This window comes from Pseudophryne corroboree, chromosome 4, assembly GCF_028390025.1.
Source record: "Pseudophryne corroboree isolate aPseCor3 chromosome 4, aPseCor3.hap2, whole genome shotgun sequence".
Classification (NCBI taxonomy): Eukaryota; Metazoa; Chordata; class Amphibia; order Anura; family Myobatrachidae; genus Pseudophryne; species Pseudophryne corroboree.
In genome coordinates, this window is record NC_086447.1 from 715,360,637 (window position 1) to 715,382,705 (window position 22,069).

Sequence of the window (22,069 nt, forward strand, 5' to 3'; positions counted from 1 at the left end):
ACCTCCCACCGGCTGCCGATCAATGCTGCATGTCAAACTGCATGTCAGAATGGATCTGACTCCTATTGAATATACCCCTAAATGTCAGTAAGGTGTGTCTATATATTATGAAATGCATCATTTATGAGAACTGGGACATGCTTTTCAATTACTTTTCTCATAACCCCAGCATCCTCTAGGACGTATCATAGAACCATGGGGTATAGACGGGATCCTCAGGAGACATGGGCACTTTAAGACTTTCAAAGGGTGTGAACTGGCTCCTCCCTCTATGCCCCTCCTCCAGACTCCAGTTTTAGAATTGTGCCCAGGCATACTGGATGCACTGCAGGGGAGCTCTACAGAGTTTCTCTGAAATACTTTTTTTAGGTTTTTTATTTTCAGGGAGGCTGCTGGCAACTGTTTTCCCTGCTTCGTGGGACTTAGGGGAGAGGAGTATGACCAACTTCTAGTGAGTTTAATGGCTCTGCTTCTAGCTACAGGACACCATTAGCTCCTGAGGGTTTGATTGCTGGGTACGCCCAGATGCTCGCATACAATTCTCATTTCAACCTGGAAAAAAGGTGACATTAGCGCACGGCCACTGTCCTACCCCCACCAGTATGATTATTTAAGAGCGGCAGAAGCACGCGCCATTAGGGGGGCGGGGCTTCTTCCTCACTAAGCCAGCACACTACTCTGCGCCATTTTCTCAAGACAAACGCTGGTCCTCCCTTCACTACTGACATGTATCGGGGTGCTAAAACAGGGGGGGCGTTGTATATGGTGCTTGTATTATATTCTAAAGCGCTGCAAGTCTGTTTTCAATGTTATAGTTCACAGGCTTTGTCTTTTTTGCACTGGGGAGTAAGCTGCAAAATCCTGTGTCCCTCTGACAGGTCTGTCTCCTGTAAGCCAGTGTGTCTGTGGGTGTTGTGGTACACGTGTGTGGACATCTTTGAGGCTAAAGACTAGTACAGAGAACACTATATTAGGGACGCAGCCGTGTGATGGGTCCCTGTCGGCACCAGCCATATCTGACTGGGTGAAAAAAGGTTGGATAAGCCTGAGTCTCAGACTCAGAAGTGGAATGTAATGTTTTAAATGATCTCTTATTCTTTAGCAGACCCCCCCCTGAGGTCACAGAAGCATTATTTTGCCCAGTTGCTACAGAATACCGACATGGACACTGTGTCCACTATAATGATTCCAACATAGATCCAAATGTGGCTAAGAGTATTCAGTGCATGATTGGGGCTACTAAGGACGTCTTAAACGTCACGGGCGACCCTACTGTTCCTGACAAGAGGATATGCCTATATAAAGAAAGTTGAGGTACAGTGGGTTAGATGTATTAACCTGGAGAAGGCATAAGGAAGTGATAAACCAGTGATATGTGCAAGGTGATAAAGGCACCAGCCAATCAGATCCTAACTGTTAATTTACATATTGGAGCTGATTGGCCGGTGCCTTTATCACCTTGCACATATCACTGGTTTATTACTTCCTTGTGTCTTCTCCAGGTTAATACATCTGCCCCTTTGTTCCCAGGGAAAGCCCTGACAGAAAGTTTCAGATTCCCAAAAGGATTCCGGTGGCTTATCTGTTTCCCTCTGAGGATAGGGAAAAGTGGGAGCCCCCCCCTTCCATTGTAGACAGACCGGTCATTGCCTCTGCGGGCGTGAGTAGTGCTATTAAAAAGTGGGCAGATAACTTGTCGTCTGATATAGACACCCTAGATAGGGATAGCATCCTTTTGACGCTGGGTTATATCAAGGACGCTGCAGCTTACCTAAAGGGAACTGCGAGAGATATTGGCCTTTTGGGATCAAAGGCCAATGCCATAGCAGTCTCGGCTAGACGAGCATTGTGGATTCACCAATGGAATGCTGATGCTGACTCCAAGTACAATATGGAATCTCTACCATATAAAGGTGGTGCCTTGTTTGGTGACGGCCTAGCTGATTTGGTGTCTACGGCTACCGCAGGTAAGTCGTACTTTTGGCCTTATGTTCCTCCACAACAAAAGAAAACACACCACTATCAAATGCAGTCCTTTTGGCCCAATAAATACAGAAAAGGGCGAGGTTCTCCCTTCCTTGCTACTAGAGGAGGGGGAAAAGGTATAGTATCACCAGCCTTGTCAGGTCCCCAAGAGCAGAAGTCCTCCCCGACTCCTGCCTAATCCATCGCATGACGCTGGGTCTTCTCTGCGGGTGTCCGTTCTGGTTTCGTTCGGATCTGGACTCATGGGTTTTACAAATAGTATCCCAAGGGTACAACCTGGAGTTTCAAGACGTTCCCCCTCGCCGATTTTTCAAATCGGCCTTACCAGCTTCTCTTCCGGACAGGGAGGTAGTATGCGACGCAATACAAAAGTTGTGTCTAAATCAGGTTATTATCGTGGTTCCCCCGTCACAACCGGGAGAAGGCTTTTATTCAAGCCTGTTCGTTGTCCCGAAGCCGGACGGCTCGGTCAGACCAATACTAAACCTGAAATCCCTCGATTCCTACCCAAAAACAAAACAAACAAAAAATACAACGTCCTTGTTTGGCCAGTCTACGCCTCCGAGGATTTTCACCAAGGTGATGGCGGAAATGAGGGTTCTCCTTCGCAAGCAAGGGGTCACGATTATCCAGTACTTTGGACGATCTCCTGATAAAGGCGAGATCCAGGGACCAGTTGGTGCAAAACATTGCACTCTCCCTGACAGTTCTTCAACAACATGGTTGGCTCCTAAACTTGCCAAAATCACGGTTGAGTGACGACGCGGTTGTCGTTTTTGGGAATGATACTGGACACAGAACTATAGAGTTTTTCTTCCAGTGGAAAAGGCTCTGGAACTTCAGAGTCTGGTCAAACAAGTTCTGAAACCAGCAAAAGGGTCAATCCATCAATGCACTCGTTTGATGGGGAAGATGGTTGCGGCCTACGGGGCCATTCAGTTTGGCAGATTCCATGCCAAAGTGTTTCAGTGGGACCTATTGGACAAGGGGTCCGGATCCCACCTGCACATGCACCGAGGGTTAATCCTGTCTTCCAAGACCAGAATCTCACTCCTGTGGTGGCTGCACAGCTCTCGCCTCCTAGAGGGACGCAGGTTCGGGATCCTGGACTGGATCCTACTAACCACGGATGCAAGTATCCGAGGCTGGGGAGCAGTCACACAGGGGGAAAACTTCCAAGGAAGATGGTCAAGCCAGGAAACTTGTCTCCACATAAACGTTCTGGAGTTAAGGGCCATTTACAACTGCCTTCTACAAGCAGAACATCGTCTTCGCAATCTGCCCGTACTGATCCAGTTAGACAGTGAAACAGCAGTAACGTACATAAACCGCCGGGGTGGAACAAAAAGCAGAGCGGCAATGGCAGAAACCAAAAAGGTTCCCCGCTGGGCGGAAAAGCATACAAGCGCTCTGTCAGTGATCTTCATTCCAGGAGTGGACAACTGGGAAGCAGACTTCCACAGCAGACACTATCTCCATCCAAGAGAGTGGGGCCTCCATCAAGAGGTCGTCACAGAAGTGACATGTCATTGGGGAATTCCTCAAATAGACATGGTGGCATCTCGTCTCAACAAGAAGCTTCAGAGATATTGTTCCAGGTCAAGGGACCCTCAAGCAATAGCAGTGGATGCACTGGTGACACCATGAGTGTTTCAGTCGGTATATGTATTCCCTCCACTTCCTCTCATCCCAAAAGTTCTAAAGATCATAAGAAGCAAAGGTTCAAGCGATCCTCATTGTCCCAGACTGGCCAGGGAGGGCTTGGTATCCAGAGCTTCAGGATTTACTCATTGGAGATCCCTGGCCTCTTCCTCTACGCGAGGACCTGTTACAGCAGGGGCCGTGCATGTATCAAGACTTACCGCGGCTATGTTTTGACGGCATGGCGGTTGAACGCCAGATCCTAGCCCGAAAGGGTATTCCCAGTGCAGTCATTCCCACACTTACTCCTTTCCTGGCCTGAATAACATCTAAACATTACCACCGTATTTGGAGAAAATGTTTCTTGGTGTGAATCCAAGAAGGCTCCTACGGAAGAATTTCAGCTAGGACGTTTTTCTAAATTTTTCTACAAGCGGGTGTGGATGCGGGCTTAAAGTTGGGTTCTATTAAGGTACAGATTTCAGCCTTATGTGTTTTCTTTCAAAAACAATTGGCCTCCCAGAAGTTCAGACTTTCGCGAAAGGCGTGTTGCACATCCAACCTCCATTTGTGCCTCCAGTGGCACCATGGGATCTGAATGTGGTGTTGCAGTTCCTTCAATCACATTGGTTTGAACCTTTTACGGAAGGTGGAGTTGAAATTCCTCACTTGGAAAGTGGTCATCCTGTTGGCCTTGGCATCTGCAAGGCGGGTGTCTGAGTTAGCGGCCTTGTCTCTCAAGAGCCCTTATTTGATCTTCCATGAAGATAGAGCTGAATTGAGGACACGTCAACAATTTCTAACGAAGGTGGTATCCGCTTTCCACATGAACCAACCTATTGTTGTGCTTGTGGCTACTGACGCCCTCGCTGAGTCAAAATCTCTGGCTGTGGTCAGAGCTTTGAAGATAGTAGATAAAGTCAACCTTTCTGTCAAACTTGACAGTTGTTAACGCCCCCTTGCCCTAGGACCCGCCCCCTTTTAATATTAAATTATAGTGTTTTATATCGCTTAATATAAAATTAATATAAAATTTATAGTGTTCGATATTAAACCGTATTAAAAATTGTCGCGTAACACCAGTCGCAGAGTGTCGCGCAACACCCCGTCGCAGAATGTCACATATGACACACACTTTAAAATACATCTTTTTTTTTTTTTTTTTTTTGTAACACAAAATGTTCTTACATTCCAGCAGCTGAAACTTCATGAGTCACACATGTTACAGTTTTAAAAAGGATAATCACTAATGACCATGACCATTCTTAGAAGCAAGGGTTCATCACACATGGCACTAATTTAAAAGGTCATTTTAAAATGTCACAAAGGTCATTTTAAATGTCACAGAAACCCCTCAGAAGCCACGATGTACAATTTAACCATGACAATTCTTAGAAGCAAGGGTTCATCACACATGGCACTAATTTAAAAGATCATTTTAAAATGTCACAAAGGTCATTTTAAATGTCACAGAAACCCCTCAGAAGCCACGATGTACAATTTAACCATGACCATTCTTAGAAGCAAGGGTTCATCACACATGGCACTAATTAAAAGATCATTTTAAAATGTCACAAAGGTCATTTTAAATGTCACAGAAACCCCTCAGAAGCACGATGTGCAAATTTGACCATGACCATTGCTTATAATTTGACCATGACCATTTTCGATTGTTATCTCTGTAGAGGAACATTAGCACCACCTACAGGTTTATGTGTTAACTCAAATCGGATTTTTCCAACTTTTGGATTCATTACATACCATAATGAGATATCATGGTGATGGGTCCTAATCAAATCAGTAAGCCCGTGTATATTTATGGAATCATAAAATAATTTTGTATTCATGTACAAAGACAATATTTTTTGTAATTTTAGCTACAAATCAGTAAGCCAGTGTATATTTATGGAATCATAAAATAATTTTGTATTCATGCACATTAGTTCATAAGAACTTCTGTATAATGCTTTTTATAAATTCATTTTATTATTAAATAATTTATGCGCTTTTTATGAGCCTCATATTCTACAGTATAAGATATACCCATTTGGAATGACTTCCATTCAATCTATACAAGTAGTTTAGACCACTCAGGATTTTTATTTTTTTTATTTATTTATTTATTTTTTTTCTTCTGTATATATAATATAAATGTATTTGGTATGCGTTTGATGCACTGTGTATGACATTTAAGAAACAGCTAAAAGATTATATCTTTATTGTAACTGAAAATATTTATCACATTTACTAAATTATAGACTAGAATTTATATATTTAAAAGTCCCGCCCAAGCATCTTGGAAATGTGGGACGGCGTACCACAGGTTGGTGGGGGCCATATGGCTCACAGCCAGTGTTATAAGAACAGACCACATCACTGAAGTGCACTGAGAAGAAATTTCAACTGAAGCCGCACAGCTATACACACTTGAAGTTATAATGGTAAGTGTTGTTGTTATTATTATTATTATTATTATTATCATAATTATTATTATTATTATTATTATTATATTTATACATATTGCATTTTTTTTTTTTTTTTTTTTATTTATTTTACAAATATGGCTCTGAATGCTGTTTAAATATGTTGTTTCTATGCCACGATATACACACTGTTACACGATTCTGTCCTGCCATTGCATCCTTTGTTTTTAGGCATACATGTATAATATGTTAATATTTCAAACCTATTGTACAAAGCGCATTATGCACTCATATGTGAAATGCATCGCTAAACAGCAACATCAATGTGGGTATACCACATTGATGTAGTTGTTTAGCGATGCATTGTAACACATAGAACATATAGTTTTAATAATGTGGCTGTCTGAATGTTATTTAAATATGTGGTAATAGCGACATCTAGTGGTTCATTTTGGGAATGCGCCAACACAATATTTCAACTAAAATTAACCGTCTCTCATTTTCAGAGACAGACAATGCAGAACATCAACAACAAAAACACTTTCATGGTTAGAAACAGATCTTCTTCTTCTGATGATGATGATGCTTTGCCAAGTTATCAAACCTCTCAAAGTAAGCTATGTCTATAAAGGACATTGACGCGTTTTTATTTATATTTCAAGTTTAAATAGTATGAAATTATAGTCAAGGTCTACAATTTGTTCATTTTTAAAAGTTTAAATAGTATGAACGTACAACAGTCTGGATACATTGATAAGTAATTATTAAATAGTAATTATTAAATAATTATTATTTTCTCATTTTTATTTCCCACGATTTGACAGTAATCACAAATACAGAGAATCTCGATTTGTCTGTTGATAGTCCCTTTGGCTTAGACTTCAGCGCTATACCGGATTTTAATAATATTTTGGAATTGGCGCCAGATTGTGAGTAACATGATATCTTTATTTATTTTTCATTTTATTTTTTATTTTTCCACGGCTAAAGAATTAAAAATAAACCTTGTACAGTTGTGCTGATTTGTTGTCAACTGTACACACTTTATATTCTCAGTAATGAATCGCTTTTTCATGTTATTCTAATTTTATACCGTATGTAATATTTTTTATTTTTTTTATTTTTATTTTTCATTTTTCACCGGCTAAAGATGCCACAAAAATGGATGATGCGACGGCTGATGTTATTCTACGGGATATATTGAACAAACCTGATTATTGTCACAACACATCTATACAGAACAGCAATGTTGTTGATGAGCAACCGTTTTTCCCACACGCGACAGGGGGTCGTGCTAAAACATTCGAATATAAAGCAGGTGTGTAATCAAGCACTGTTATATGGTATATTGTTATGCGTTGATTTAAATGCTGATTTTCAGGCAGCGTTGTTTATATTTATTTTATAATATATGTATTACAGATGACGCTGTAGCAATGCGTTATGCGCCGACGATACCATCAGGATGTGATACAGTAGCGCAAATACCCCGTCTTAGTACAAGCGGGAAAATATCAAAACGCACAACCGCCGCTGAAACGGAAAGCCATCAATTCGCAGCAGCAGGTGTGTAATCAAACACTGTTATATGGTATATTGTTATGCGGTGATTTAAATACTGATTTACATGCAGAGTCGTTTATATTTATTTTATAATATATGTATTACAGATGATGCTGTAGCAAGACGCTATGCTCCTTTGATACCAACAGTCAGTGATACATGCGCGCAGATACACAGACCTAGTACAAGCGGGAAAATATCAAAACGCACAACCGCCGCTGAAGCGGAGAACCATCAATTCGTAACGCCGGCAATTGTACATAAGGACGTTGCTAGGTCATCAGTTATGGCTGTGCATAACGGCTGTATCGTCCCGAACAAACGAAAGCCAGCTCGACCAAGAACGAATGAGAGAAGTCATAATTCAACATTTACAGATCTGAAAAGAAAATTGTCATATTCCGAAAATGATAAGCCGCAACGGAGAAGGATCGCGTTACAAACTGTATCATGCGTAAGTAATGATGTTGCTGTAACATCAAAACACACAGCGTTTAACACTGCAGACCGGGATGTCGCTGGTAATACAAAGACTGTAAAGGTTAAGAGGGCATCGCGTCTCTCAAGAAGTAATGTTAAGCAATTGTCGCAATCCGCTGTAATCACAATTCCAGATACACAGGTTTGTTCTGAAACAGAAACAAGACACATAGCAGGCATTGGTTTGTTATCAAATATTGACTCAAGAAGTAATGTTAAGCAATTGTCGCAATCCGATGTCATCACTATTACCGATACACAGGATTGCTCTGAAACAGAAACAAGACACATAGCCGGTAATCCTGTGATATCAGATATTGATGACATAAATGGGCAAGAGCTTATTACAAACTGTGTAGAGTCAACGACACAAGATCCGCAGAATAGTTCTGATGAAGTATTATCAGCCGTTGCAGGAATACCTGGTGATACTACAACGGTTGATTGTGTAACATCAATGCCCAATATTTTTACAACGACAGCCCTGGTACACGCATCGGCTGATGCTTGTGTACCGGCGCGAGGGCTAGCGCCCGACATAGTTGATGAATGTCAAAATTCAGAACAATTAGGCCAAGACGCTGAAATACAATTTTACGCGCTGTTGGGTAAGATACGGGAAGATGTTGAGAACATGGGCGTAAAAGCCGGATACTTGTTAAAACACATTAAAGGTGTGTGCCACGGTAGTAAATGTAAACAAGACATTGTTAAAGAAGTTGTTGAGACGTATATGAATGTCATGTCAAAATACATAGATCGGTCGGTTAAGACCACTGAATTTATTAAAGCCAACATACATCATTTTGCAGAAATAAATGAAACTGATCCGTGACTAGGCATGCTAGGCAATGGTTTGAAACGTGTTTTAAATTTAAATGACTGTAAAAAAAAACCACGAATTAAACCTTGTTTAACATACAAGATCTCACAGTTATTCCGACGCGCAAAGGTGAAACAGGCTGTAACAACATTAATCAGATCGAGAAAGCGCAAGCGGCACAGGGAACATGCGGTAGGTGGCCAATTGAGAAAACGCAAGCGGCACAGGGAACATGTGGTAGGCGGTCAGCACAGTGCGAGGCGTGTAGATTTAGATCAATCCCCACCCCATGCATTACCGAATGACGAATCACAGGCTGACAATATTGAGCGCGATGCAAGCCCCATATATGATGATGCAGGCCGTGTTGAGTCACCCGGTAATGACGAAGGTCGGCAACATGTATACTTAGAGGCAATTAACAGTTATGAACGACAACGACCGAATTTCAGAGCCGTTGAGTACCACAATCACTATCGGTTTGTTAATTTGGACAGGGTTACATCATTTGTAGAGGGGGTTCGAGCCATTCATACGGCTATACAGGCCATGCTCGATGGTGTCCTTGCGGGCGTGGATCCGGCCGACCGCGTTCAGCTTAGATTGGAGGGGGGTGGGTTACACAATGCCATCTATTCGCATCGTAAGCCGCAAGAAACATTAGACGCTGCCAGTTTTTTGAATCAGATTACAAACACGCTTCAAAGTAACGCTGAATTCTTATTATCCACAGGCTTAAGATTTGTGATCAGTATTTTTAAAAACAGGGCAGGGTCTGGTTTGACTGGGCGTAGTTTACAGCGCCTGCCCCAAAGTTTAATAATAGATAAAAGAAAGAGATATCTCTATGACTTCAGACGCGTAGGTAATAACCTGTGTTTGGCCGCTAGCGTCTGTAAACTTCTGGATAAAGGTAACAATGCCAATGATCATGTAATACAGGAGAGAGCGATCCAACTACATAAAGCTTTGAATCTGCCGCTTGATAAAGCGGTCAGCTTTAGCGATGTTGCAATTTTTGAAAATTATTTAAAAGTATCCATCAATCTCCTCTATTACAGTCAAGGGTCTTGGAAATACTACAGTGCAGACAGTCGTTACAAAGACACGATCTTTGTGCTATATCACGATTGTCACTTTTATGGGATACTCGATATCAAAGCGTTTCTTGGTGCCCGATATTACTGCGTCCGTTGTCATAGCGCTTACCATCATAGAAATAATCACGATTGTCTTTTCTTTTGTAAGGCTTGTCACAGGCCGGCTTGTATTGACGACGGTGTGACGGCTTTAAGGTGTTCGGTGTGTAGGGTATTTTGTCGATCAAACGAGTGTTTAGAGCTACACAAAGCTTTAGCTCTTGATCACAAAATATCCTGTCTTGAACATGTATATTGTGACAAGTGTTGTCTCTACAGGCGAACAGATCATAACTGCAGAGGCCTAAAGTGCCCCATTTGTAAGGTGTTCGTTGATGGGTTTTCGAACCATTTGTGCTATATACAAACCATCAAGCCGGAAGAGCCCACAAAGAAATACATCTTTTATGATTTTGAGTGTATGCAGGAGACGGGTGTGCACATACCAAACTACTGTTACGCTTTAACATTAACGGGTGAGAAAGACTGGGAGTTTAAGGGTGTTGCGTGTATCGAAGACTTTGTAAAGACGTTCATGAAACCAAAATTTGAGCATTACACATTCATAGCCCATAATGCAGGTCGCTATGATGCATATTTTGTGCTGCGCCAGCTGATTAAGGAGAAATTAAAGATTGAATTATTATCTAGAGGCGGCAACATAATGTGCATCACGGTAAAAGATTTGAAGATAAGATTTATCGACTCTTTAAATTTTTTACCCATGCGGCTTAGCAAGTTACCAAAGGCGATGGGGTTTGACGGTACCAAAGGTTATTTCCCACATTTTTTTAACACAGCTGATAACCAAAATTACATAGGAACTATGCCGTCAATAGAGTATTTTGGTCCACAATACATGATGCCTGATGAATTATCTGAGTTTACAGCTTGGTATAAACAGTGCGTACACAAACCGTTTAACTTTCAAAAAGAGCTCGTGCGATATTGTAAAGACGATGTGAAAATATTACAAAAAGCTTGTGATGCTTTCAGATCTGCTGTTATAGCCATGACAGAACAGGAGTTTCTAATAACAAAGAAAAAAAAAAAGGTTGTGGTTAAACGTCACATCGAGGCTTTTCAATTAGTCACGTTGGCGAGCGTATGCATGGCCATGTACCGGTGTAAATTTTTACAGGAAAAGACACTGGCGCTTGTACCGGGTGATAACTATCACAAGACGCAGAAGCGTTACTCAACGCCCGCCATACAGTGGTTAATGTACATAGAACACAAAGAAGGGGTGAGTATAAGACACGCTTTACAAGGGGGTGAGAAGAAAGTTGGTAAATACAGCCTGGATGGTTATGCCGTGATTAACGGAACACCCACTGCATTTGAATTCCAAGGTTGTTTTTACCACGGCTGTGGTGCTTGTTACAACGCCGATGATAAAAACAAACTGACTAAAACGACCTACGGTCAATTACACCACAAGACGCAGGTAAAGTTGCACTACCTTAAACGTTGTGGATTTCAGATACGTGAAATCTGGGGTTGTGAATGGAAGTCTATGCTAGATTCTGATGCGGATCTACAGGCTTTTCTGAAGGGTAAAGATTTACCCGAACCCTTGGAGCCACGTGATGCTCTTTATGGCGGGCGCACAAACGCCATAAAGCTGTATCACAAAACAGGCTGTGATGAAAAAATACACTATTTTGATTTCACCAGCCTCTATCCGTATGTTAATAAAACCAAAACGTATCCTATACAGCACCCACGCATTATTTATAAGGACTTTGGTGATGTCACAAAGTATTTCGGTTTTGCCAGGGTTAAAGTTTACCCACCTCGTGGCCTATTCTTTCCGGTTCTGCCGGTTAAAATGGGCGGCAAGTTAATGTTTCCATTATGTCGCACATGCGCTGAGTCTGGACAGACTGAGCCGTGCGTTCATGATTCAGAAAAACGTGCGCTCATCGGTACATGGTGTACCGTGGAACTAAACTTGGCTGTAGAAATGGGTTACAAGGTATGTAAAATCTATGAGGTGTGGCATTTTGATGAGAGATCTGACAAATTGTTTTCAGGCTACATTAAAACGCACCTCAGGGATAAACAAGAGGCCTCTGGTTATCCCGAATGGTGTACAGACGCCGAGAAACGCCAAGAGTATATAGACGCCTATCAAAAAAATGAAGGCGTGTCTTTACGACCCGAACACATAGAAATCAACCCCGCTAAAAGACAAATTTCAAAATTGTTTTTAAATTCCTTATGGGGTAAATTTGGTCAACGTAGCAACATGCCCAATACGTGTCTAGTGACTGACCCCGACAAACTTTTTGAATACGCGTTCTTACCGTACTATGACGTGTCCGCTTTGGATTTTATTGACGATGATACAGTTATGGTAAATTGGAAGTATTCCAAAGATCATTACACCAGGGGTGCAATTTCAAATGTAACTATAGCCATCTTTACAACGGCTTATGCACGTGTTGAACTGTACAAACTACTGTATAGATTACAAGATAGATGTCTTTATCACGACACCGATTCTGTAATTTTTGTCAGTAGACCCGGTGACTGGAGCCCGCCATTGGGTGATTATTTAGGTGAGTTGACCAGCGAACTGCCCACAGGCACACATATAACCGAATTTGTCTCAGCCGGTCCCAAGTCATACGGCTATCGACTAAACAACGGAAAGACCTGTTTAAAAGTTAAAGGTATAACGCACAATGTTGATAATGCGCAGCACGTTAACTTTGACAGCCTGAAAGAACTGGTCTTAGATTATCCTTTAAACCCCGAAGGCGATGACCAGAAAAAGGTTGTGATCCGTCAACCCGGTATAGTACGTGTGAAAAAGTGCTGGCAGATAGAGACGCGTACTTTGCAGAAGACGCAAAGGTGTGTTTATACTAAACGGTCTCTTACGGACAACTTCACAACACTGCCGTTCGGCTATTAAGATGGACACCAGATTTCAACACCCTTTCTCATGTATTTTAGCGGGGCCGTCCAATTCGGGTAAAAGTTATTTTGTCAAAACGCTGTTGCAACACGCTGCAACACATATGACTCATGTACCTGATAATGTTGTTTGGTTTTACACCTGTTGGCAACCTATATACGACCAACTTCTGCGTGATTACCCCGGTACGCGCTTTATAGAGGGGTTACCAGAGTCTTTTAGCGATGATCAACTTTTTCCCCCTGATAAGGTTAATTTAACAGTGATTGATGATTTGATGGACGCGGCAAGTAATAATTCTGAGGTTGAGAAGGCTTTCACAAAGTATGTACATCATCGTAATCTCAGTATCCTGTACCTTGTCCAAAACATATTTTGTCAAGGTAAAAAGAGCAGAACTATACATTTAAACACAAAATATATGGTCCTGTTCAAAAACCCCAGGGATAAAATGCAGGTGGGCATTCTGGCTAGACAAATGTACCCATCGAAACATCGTTTTTTTCTCGAATCCTATGAATCCGCGACGGCTGCCCCTTATGGGTATTTGCTGGTTGATTTAAGAAACAACGCTCTTGACGATTATCGTTTACGAAGCGGCTTATTCCCACCAGACAAGCCTGTCGCTTTTGTCATTAAGAAGCGTGGTTCTATAAAGCTATAACAGTACAACCTTTAGTCACTTGTTGCCATTCTAACAACGGTGAACATGTCGGGGCGGATAAGACGTAATTGGGTGCTTTTAAAAACGTTAATTAAAGCAACACCAATCCAAAGAAATGCTATTTTATCCAACGCTTCAAACGATTTAGTCACGGCCATTTGTGAGATAGCGCTCAACACGCTTAAAGGCAAAATACCGCTGTCTCAGCGGCAGCTGAACTACCTTAAAAAGAAGCGTGCGCTTATAAAATCACTTTGTAATAAGAAATGTGCCATTGGAAAAAAGAAGATTCTGGTTAAACAGTCGGGTGGTTTTATCGGCTCGCTGCTTGGTTTTGCTATACCGCTAATTACAGGACTATTGTCTAATCGCTGATGGAGTACGCTGAGAAAATGTATCTGGTGCCTCAGAATCAGATAGAACGTTTACATAATAAAACGAACAGCGACGACATACGTAAAACAGCAACGCACGGTCTAGATGTAGAGATCGTGAAAATACTACAGAATAATGATTTATCAGAATATGAAAAAGCAAAGCGATATACAATGTTGTTGCAGAGATACCTGGTGTTGAGTAAGCAGGCTGATAGTGAAATGTCAACTTTAGCTCTTTTATCACCCGTTGCAAAATCTGTTGATGAATCAAATAATACGACACAGCCTATTGCCCCCGATGCTGTTTATCATGAGCTTTTGAGCGGTGTTAATGACCGGTATAAGAAAAACTGTGAAATACTATTGAGTAAAATGACACGCTCTAAACACATCACAGACTGGAACAGTAAAGGGGAGTTTCTGTACAAAGGTGTCACTGTGCCTGGTTCCAACATGTTAGATTTAATAAGAAGCATCACGCAAAGTAACGGTGTGTCGATCCGTAATATACCGAATGGTTGGCCTGAATTTATGCGGGCTATGTCTGAATTGAATATTCCCTCAACCGTCATAGCCAATGCGGGGAATAGAATGTGTTTAGAACGATTAAAAGCTGAGATGCAGGATGACTCTGATGGCGCTGTGACATCGCCCATGTCGTTACAAACCCTTAACAAAGGGCGAATAAATGTTTTAAGTCCCCCAGGTTTAACAACACCGCACGGTTACTTACTGCCTAGGAAAAGATCCGTAAATCTATTTCAGGATTCACAGTGGCTGAAACTATAACATATAACTAATTTATATTATTTTTATACACTGTATTTTGTGTTGGTATTTTGCGCCACAATGTTTAACTTATGTCAATAATATTTTATGTAATGTTTTAAATGCATCTTTACCGTGTTATATATATATATATATATATATACATATATCAATAAAATATGCTTATGCTTTATAAAACAACGTTTTGTTCTTTGTTTCTATTGCTGTAAACGGAAGAAATTTCAAGCACACGATATAAAGTTTAATAAACAACGTTGTTTATTAGAAAAACATCATAGATATGATGCGTTGTACATAAAACGTATCAAACAGAATGTTGATTACAAGTTACACAAACAATACAACGTTGTGCGTAACACGCTTCACACACAGCGTTGTGCGTGAAGCGTTTTATGTACAACGTGTCATAGTTATGACACGTTGTACATAAAACGCTTCACGCACAGCGTTGGTTACAAGTTACACAATTCTGTATATATCTATATTCATAATGACTCAGACAATGGCTTCTTGGGAGTCGTCTTACAAAATTTGAAACAAAACAATCATTACGTTTTGTGTCATCACTAAAACGGGCCAGTACATCCACATATTTGTATTTTTTACACATGTAAAATATAAAGTATATGCAATATTGACCGCAAACGGTGCTGTTAAAATTTTGCAACTGCTTATTTTGGTGATAAACACTTTTTGAATTCAAGTTTAAAAAATTTATTATCGCTTTTGGGAATAGGGGGCTGTCAGGGGCTAACCCGTAAGAATCAAAAAAGTAACATTCACGCTGTTCGTTAAAATAAGCGGCCAGCCAGTGCTCACCCGGCTGCCCGCTGCTATGCGTATTGATTACAAACGCGCAGGGGTATTGCGACAGTTTACTGACCGGCAACATATCGCACGGATACGTTCCTTTAAAAATATGCCTTGTGCTTTGCACGGCGTACAGAATACAGTTTATCTGTAATGTGTTCATTTTTTCAGCAGCATAGTGTTAGTTTATTTCATTTATAGATAATCGTACAGCACATCGCGCCTTTGATTAATCTCGATGATGTTATCAAATAGAGCATATATTATCACATTGACTGTCCGGTCCAACGCTTCTGCAAAGCGGAATTCGGCACGTAGATTGCCTGTTCTTATCAGGGAAAGGTGTTCTCCACACTCCTGTTCTGGTGAAAGGTCAAAAGCAAATAGCGTGTAGCCCCTGATGTACTCTTCGCGGTCAATCAGTATACCATTGTCAGATTTCTGCTTATTTGTGATCTGTATGAGTGACATATACTCTCTTACAGCATTACCGCTTTCAAAGTCGGGTTGAAATGGCTTGGCGGGGTGCGGCGTTCCATCCAGATAAAGGGACGCAAAACTTACATTTTTGTGTTCAAAGCACAGGGGGTTCCTGTTATGTATTCCTGAAAATGATTCGTTATCCACGAAACCGGCTATAACTGTTTTCGGCACTTGTCCTAAAAATAAATTTTCTAGATTAAATACTCTACTGCCTGCTGGTACGCTGTAGATTTTCATCCCAACGCGGTCAATCGCGTATTTCGCGTTACCGTTTAACAGAGCCTGCGCGTGCCCAATCCGCACGGCCGGTGAGACCTGAACTCTTTTCACGAACAGGGATGCAGCTGTGATCTGTATTTTAAAGGCATCCGCCTCAGATGACATTAAGCAGAATGCGTCTTTGTTTCTGGTTAGTTTAATCTTCAGATCAACGGCGTTTAAAATTAGTTTATGTTGATGGAAAAGGTCGCAGTGAAGCGGGCCTAGCAGTTCAACAGTGCGACTCTGCGTTGTTGCGCCTGCTCGTTTTTTGAATCCCGTATTCGGGCCGTCCAGCGCCGTGTTGTTAAATTCACCATCCACATCTTTGTAAAATAGTCCTGTTGTGTGTTTTGTTGACAACGCGTCCGAGCTGTAATTTAATATAGTCTCAATGTACGCGCGGTATGCGTAAAGATTGTTGGATTGTGATATGAGCCTGTCGCCCAGAGTTACATCCACTTGGTTGAATAAGGTCGCTATTGGGTAATTAATAAGCGCGACCCGCGCACCTTGCGGTATCGGCGTGTTATCGGTTCGTACGATCTTGCATGTCACGTACAACAGCGTATTGTTCAGATCGTAGTAGTGTTCACCGCTGGCTGCTATATAAAATTCAAGCGGTGCTGTGTCGGATAACGCCGCTAAAGGTTGAACTTCGACGTATAGACTTTTTTCTATGCTAGTTTGTGTCGGGGGCACGTCAAAAAGATCCAGCTCTGTTTTTGCACATTCAACGGATTCGTGGTGTATGAAAGACATGTTTAAAAAATATCACCAACGGCACTCTTCGGCTTTCTCTTCTTCTTTGAGTTGCGTCGTCTCTGTTTTTTATTTAAAAAGGGTATGTCCCAAGGCGGAAGCGTTATCATACGCTTCCGTTTTCTTTTAGACACGCCTTTTCTTGTATATATTAGTCCTGAACCGTCTTGCTTTGCCTGGTTCGCCTCGTGTATCTTATTCACAACGGCCGTTGTGGCTTGCCCGATAACATCTTTCGCTATATTACGAACCGCTGTCTTCATATGCGGTTTAGCCAACTCTAAACCTCTCCGGAAAAGAGGAACAGCTTTTCTGAAAAGACTTCGAAAAATACCGCCTAAACCGCAGCCGTACATGTATGCGCTGCCGTGAAAACCTGGTAATCCATTACCGGCTTGAGTTTTATAATATTGCGCATAGAGTCCCGGATCGCCATAATTTTTTACAGCGACCATTCTGCTTAGTTAATAAAATTCAGTTTTGCGGCGCCTGAAGTGTAGCTTCACGATCGCTTTCCCAAACTTAAATGCCATGTTCTCGTTTTGGTCGTTCTTTATCTCTATGGCTATCGTGTCAAAATGTGTTTTGCACAATGGTACGTAATCGGGTTTCTCGTATCGTATTGTGACAACCTCATTGTTATAACCCTTCATTTCAACAGTGCGAAGTAGCGGTACATAACTATCCCCGACCCGTTGGTGTTCGATAATGTCTGTGTACACGTACATCGTATATTGGCCGCCTTTGATGTCGGCGCATGGTTTAGAAATATTAGTTTTAGGTTGTAAACCCAGTATCCATGTCAGCTTAGAACCGGCGTGGATTTGATACAACAGTTTACTGTCACATGTTACAACGCGTGCAAATGGATCATACGTTAGTCTTAATCCAACGTCCAGTTTCAGTTGTACAATTTCAGCGTTGATTACGTTCAGTAACGCTTCGATTGTCTCATAAAAACCGGGTTTAATGCACAAACTCGCGACTCTCGCCACCGGCTGTTCCGCCGTTCCATCCCATGATAATTGCAGTCTACAATCTTGTAAATCCAATGTATTCCACGTATGCGGGTATTGTATCTCAGTAAGTGCCACTTCCCATTCGCCATTTAAGTCTATCGGTTTAGCCAACTTTGTCGTATAGTTAGAAATCTTATTTTGCGGGAAGGTAACAGCCGATGCGTTGCTGGGTAAGGTTATGTAGAACGACTTGTCATCCATCGCTCGTCTTGTTAGATACTGATGATCTTTATATGTCTTTTATCACCGATGCTGCGACCCAACTGTTAAATTTTGCGGGGTAACCGCGCCACTTGACTAAAGCGTATTTACGGCCTCTGACCGTCTTATTTTTTAAAATCTTTTCCACTTTGTAAACTCTGTTATAGTTTTTTGGTATGCTTTGAAGCTCTTCGGGGTAAAAACTACCTGTTATAACTTCACCGTACAGATCTGCCAACTTATAAAGCGGTTTAATCCCTTTAGTGTTCACACTATGTACAACAAAAATCTCCTCAGAAAAGCTCTGTTCGTAACCTTTCTGAAATATGTCCTTATATTTAGAAATACGGACGTGGTCACCGATTCCTAAACAAACTGGGGCTTTCTTACTTCTAAAGTAATCACCGTAGGTCGTTTTGAAGACACTCAACGCGTTAGAGTCATTCACATCGTTTGGAGCGCACTTAATCGTTCTATGGTATGTGTTATTATAGCTGCGTATGAAGTCTTGTAAAACGTCTATATATCTGTAGGTATTCTTTGCCGTGAAATAGCGCCACATGCGTGTTTTTAAAGTCCTATTGAAGCGCTCTATAACAGCCGCTTTCACATCGTTATTGGTCGTGAAATGTTTTATACCGTATTTTTCTAACACCTTTTTTAGGCTTCTGTTTAGAAACTCTTTACCATTATCGGTTTGTAGCTTCATCGGCACATCACCGCGCTGGAATATTTTTTCAAAAGCATTAGCGACTGTTGCTGCATTCTTAGCGGCCAGACTTTCACCCCACACCCTCTTACTGAATATATCGATGATTGTTAATATGTATTTAACGCCATCGTTGTATTTTGACAAATCTATCAGCGAGACCAAATCGCATTGCCACTGTTGGTTTATACCCGATACACAAATCATGTTCCTTTTATAGTTTTTTCTTGCTGGCTTGTGCAGCGTGTAGGCGTCTTGTTCTTGTAACCACTTTCTTACGTCGGATCTTTTAAATTTATTTTTAACCGACCCATAATATTTATCAATACCGCTAAAACTACCTGGTTTTAACACTGTGTAATATGCATCTTTCATCCGCCTGATTTGACGCGCCGCGTTGCGTGACATACTGCGACGGGGTGTTGCGCGACACTCTGCGACTGGTGTTACGCGACAATTTTTAATACGGTTTAATATCGAACACTATAAATTTTATATTAATTTTATATTAAGCGATATAAAACACTATCATTTAATATTAAAAGGGGGCGGGTCCTAGGGCAAGGGGGCGTTAACAACTGTCAAGTTTGACAGAAAGGTTGACTTTATCTACTGAAGATTTATGTCGCCAGAGTGGCTCAGGTTAGGAAAACAGAGGCTCTGTTTGTCCTGTTTGCTCCCAACAAGGTTGGGGGCCCTGCTTCCAAGCAGACCATTGCACGCTGGATCTGTAACACGATTCAGCATGCTCATTCCACGGCTGGATTGCCGTTACCGGAGTCGGTGAAGGCCCATTCTACTAGAAAGGTGGGCTCATCCTGGGCGGCTGCCCGGGGGGGTCTCTGCTTTACAGCTTGGCCGAGCAGCTACTTGGTCGGGGTCAAACACATTTGCAAAGTTCTACAAGTTTGACACCTTGGCCGATGAAGACCTTAAGTTTGGTTAATCGGTGCTGCAGTCATACGCACTCTACCGCCCGTTCTAGAGCTTTGGTATAACCCCATGGTTCTATGATGACCCCAGCATCCTCTAGGACGTATGAGAAAATAGGATTTTAATACCTACTGGTAAATCCTTTTCTCTTAGTCCGTAGAGGATGCTGGGCGCCCGTCCCAGTGCGTACTGTATCTGCAGTTATTCATTGTGGTTACACGCATGTTGTGTTACGGTTCTAGTCTGCCTGTTGCTGAAATTGTTCATGCCGTTGGCTTGTGTTCTATTGAATGCCGAGTTGTGCGGCATGCTTGAGGTGTGAGCTGGTTTGAATCTCACCTTAGTTAACAAATCCTTTCCTCGAAATGTCCGTCTCCCTGGGCACAGTTCTTATAACTGGAGTCTGGAGGAGGGGCATAGAGGGAGGAGCCAGTTCACACCCTTTGAAAGTCTTAAAGTGCCCATGTCTCCTGCGGATCCCGTCTATACCCCATGGTTCTATGACCCCAGCATCCTCTACGGACTAAGAGAAAAGGATTTACCGGTAGGTATTAAAATCCTATTTAAAGGTGCATACACCCTGGACTTTTTTGCCCAGCGTGTATGCACAGCGACGATCGCTGGGCTGAAAAGCACTCTGTGCATACACACTGAGCGCTTTTACCCCCTGCCCAACGATGTGAGCGGCTTTCCATAGCAGGACGCTATGGAAAGCCGCACACCCCGCCGTTCATCTACTGGTAATACCAGTAGATGAACGGTGGCCGCTGGCGATGAAGCGGGAGCGAGCATCAGCGCTTACCGCTCATCGCTTGTGCATACACACTGGTCGGTTTTTAGCTGAAAGCAGCTCAACACACCAAAAGTGAGCTGCTTTCAGCTCAAAATCGCCCAGTGTGTATGGGCCTTAAAAGGTCCCACTAGACATTACTCTGGCTTATACAGACACCATAATAAATTGTTTCTGGACCACAATTTATGAAGAGATGAGGTTTTGGTGTCTGTTCATGTCATCCACACATGATATATTAACAGTTGACTAATATTAAGAGTAAAAATATTCACGAGGTGTATCACCCTTACCGATGGTGTGTGTGGGTTTTTTTTTTTTGCCTTTTTGAAAGCGTGTTTATTACATACACCTCACCAAAAAATATTTTTCCTAAAAATGTTTGCGTTTTATAGTGAGTAGAGTTTAAGCTATTTCTCTTGTGTCCTAGATGATACTGGGAATCCATTTAGTACCATGGGGTATAGACTGGTCCACTAGGAGCCTTGGGCACTTTAAGAATTTGTGTGGTGGCTCCTCCCTCTATGCCCCTCCTACCAGTCTCCGTTTAGAAAATGTGCCCGGAGGAGTTCCTGAAGAGTTTTCTGCATTTATGTTGTCTGTTATTTTCAGGCAGGACTGCATGGCAGCAGCCTGCCTGCTTCGTGGGACTTGGGGGGATCGGCCAGAATTCTTGAAGAGTTAATGGCCCCCTTCCCCGCTGACGGCACACTAGCTCCTAAGGGAACTATTCGCACGGCAAGCGTACATTTCTGCAGCACGCCGCCACCCCTAACAGAGCCAGAAGATAGTGGTGAGTACTAAGCCGGCGTCCTGGTTGGTGGGTCACTGGCCATTATGGCGGCATGAGGGTACAGAGACGCACTGCTTCTACAGGGGGCAGATGACTCTCCAGACTCTGTACACAGTGCAGACGCTCCGCTTCTGAGGGAGCGAATTGTGTCTAAGTAAACTACAGGTGTACACAGTACCCAGACTGGCATTACAGACTTAAAGGGCGACTGACTCCATTTTAAGCACTAAAATTACCTCGGCCAGTATTTAAAAAAAAAAAAAAAAAAAAGGAAGACCGTGCACCATTTGAAGGGGTGGGGCTTCACTATGAGCAGATCCAGCAGCTCACCAGCGCCATTTTCCCTCTGCAGTGGACATAGACAGGGATGTGCAGCTCCTCCGGAGAGACTCAAGATTACCTCAGCGGTACCATGGGGTCATAGCAGGGGGGGAGCGCTTACTAGTGTACTAAGTCCCCAATCTGGGTACTTAGTTTGTGACCCGGCTAAGCTTGGCATT

General features: G+C 42.2%; 2 protein-coding genes across 2 annotated transcripts in view; both read left to right on the top strand.

Annotated features, from left to right (window-relative positions):
• The window catches only part of LOC134910215 (centromere protein H-like), a 249,427-nt gene that overhangs the window by 63,115 nt on the left and 164,243 nt on the right, over positions 1 to 22,069 (top strand). The gene's annotated exons all lie outside the window — the stretch shown is intronic.
• On the top strand, positions 7,133 to 9,865 carry LOC134910213 (uncharacterized). Its single transcript, XM_063917993.1, has 3 exons — positions 7,133 to 7,368; positions 7,473 to 7,616; positions 7,721 to 9,865. The coding sequence occupies exons 1-3, from the start codon at positions 7,212 to 7,214 to the stop codon at positions 8,926 to 8,928; spliced, it is 1,509 nt and encodes a 502-aa protein (XP_063774063.1). The 5' UTR covers positions 7,133 to 7,211; the 3' UTR covers positions 8,929 to 9,865.

What these genes read in the sequence shown, in the direction of transcription:
- LOC134910213 (XM_063917993.1), top strand. Translation starts at nt 7,212, where the DNA reads ATGGATGATGCGACGGCTGATGTTATTCTACGGGATATATTGAACAAA. An exon ending in AACATTCGAATATAAAGCAG is followed by an intron (nt 7,369 to 7,472) that starts GTGTGTAATCAA and finishes TATGTATTACAG; the next exon opens with ATGACGCTGTAGCAATGCGT. An exon ending in CCATCAATTCGCAGCAGCAG is followed by an intron (nt 7,617 to 7,720) that starts GTGTGTAATCAA and finishes TATGTATTACAG; the next exon opens with ATGATGCTGTAGCAAGACGC.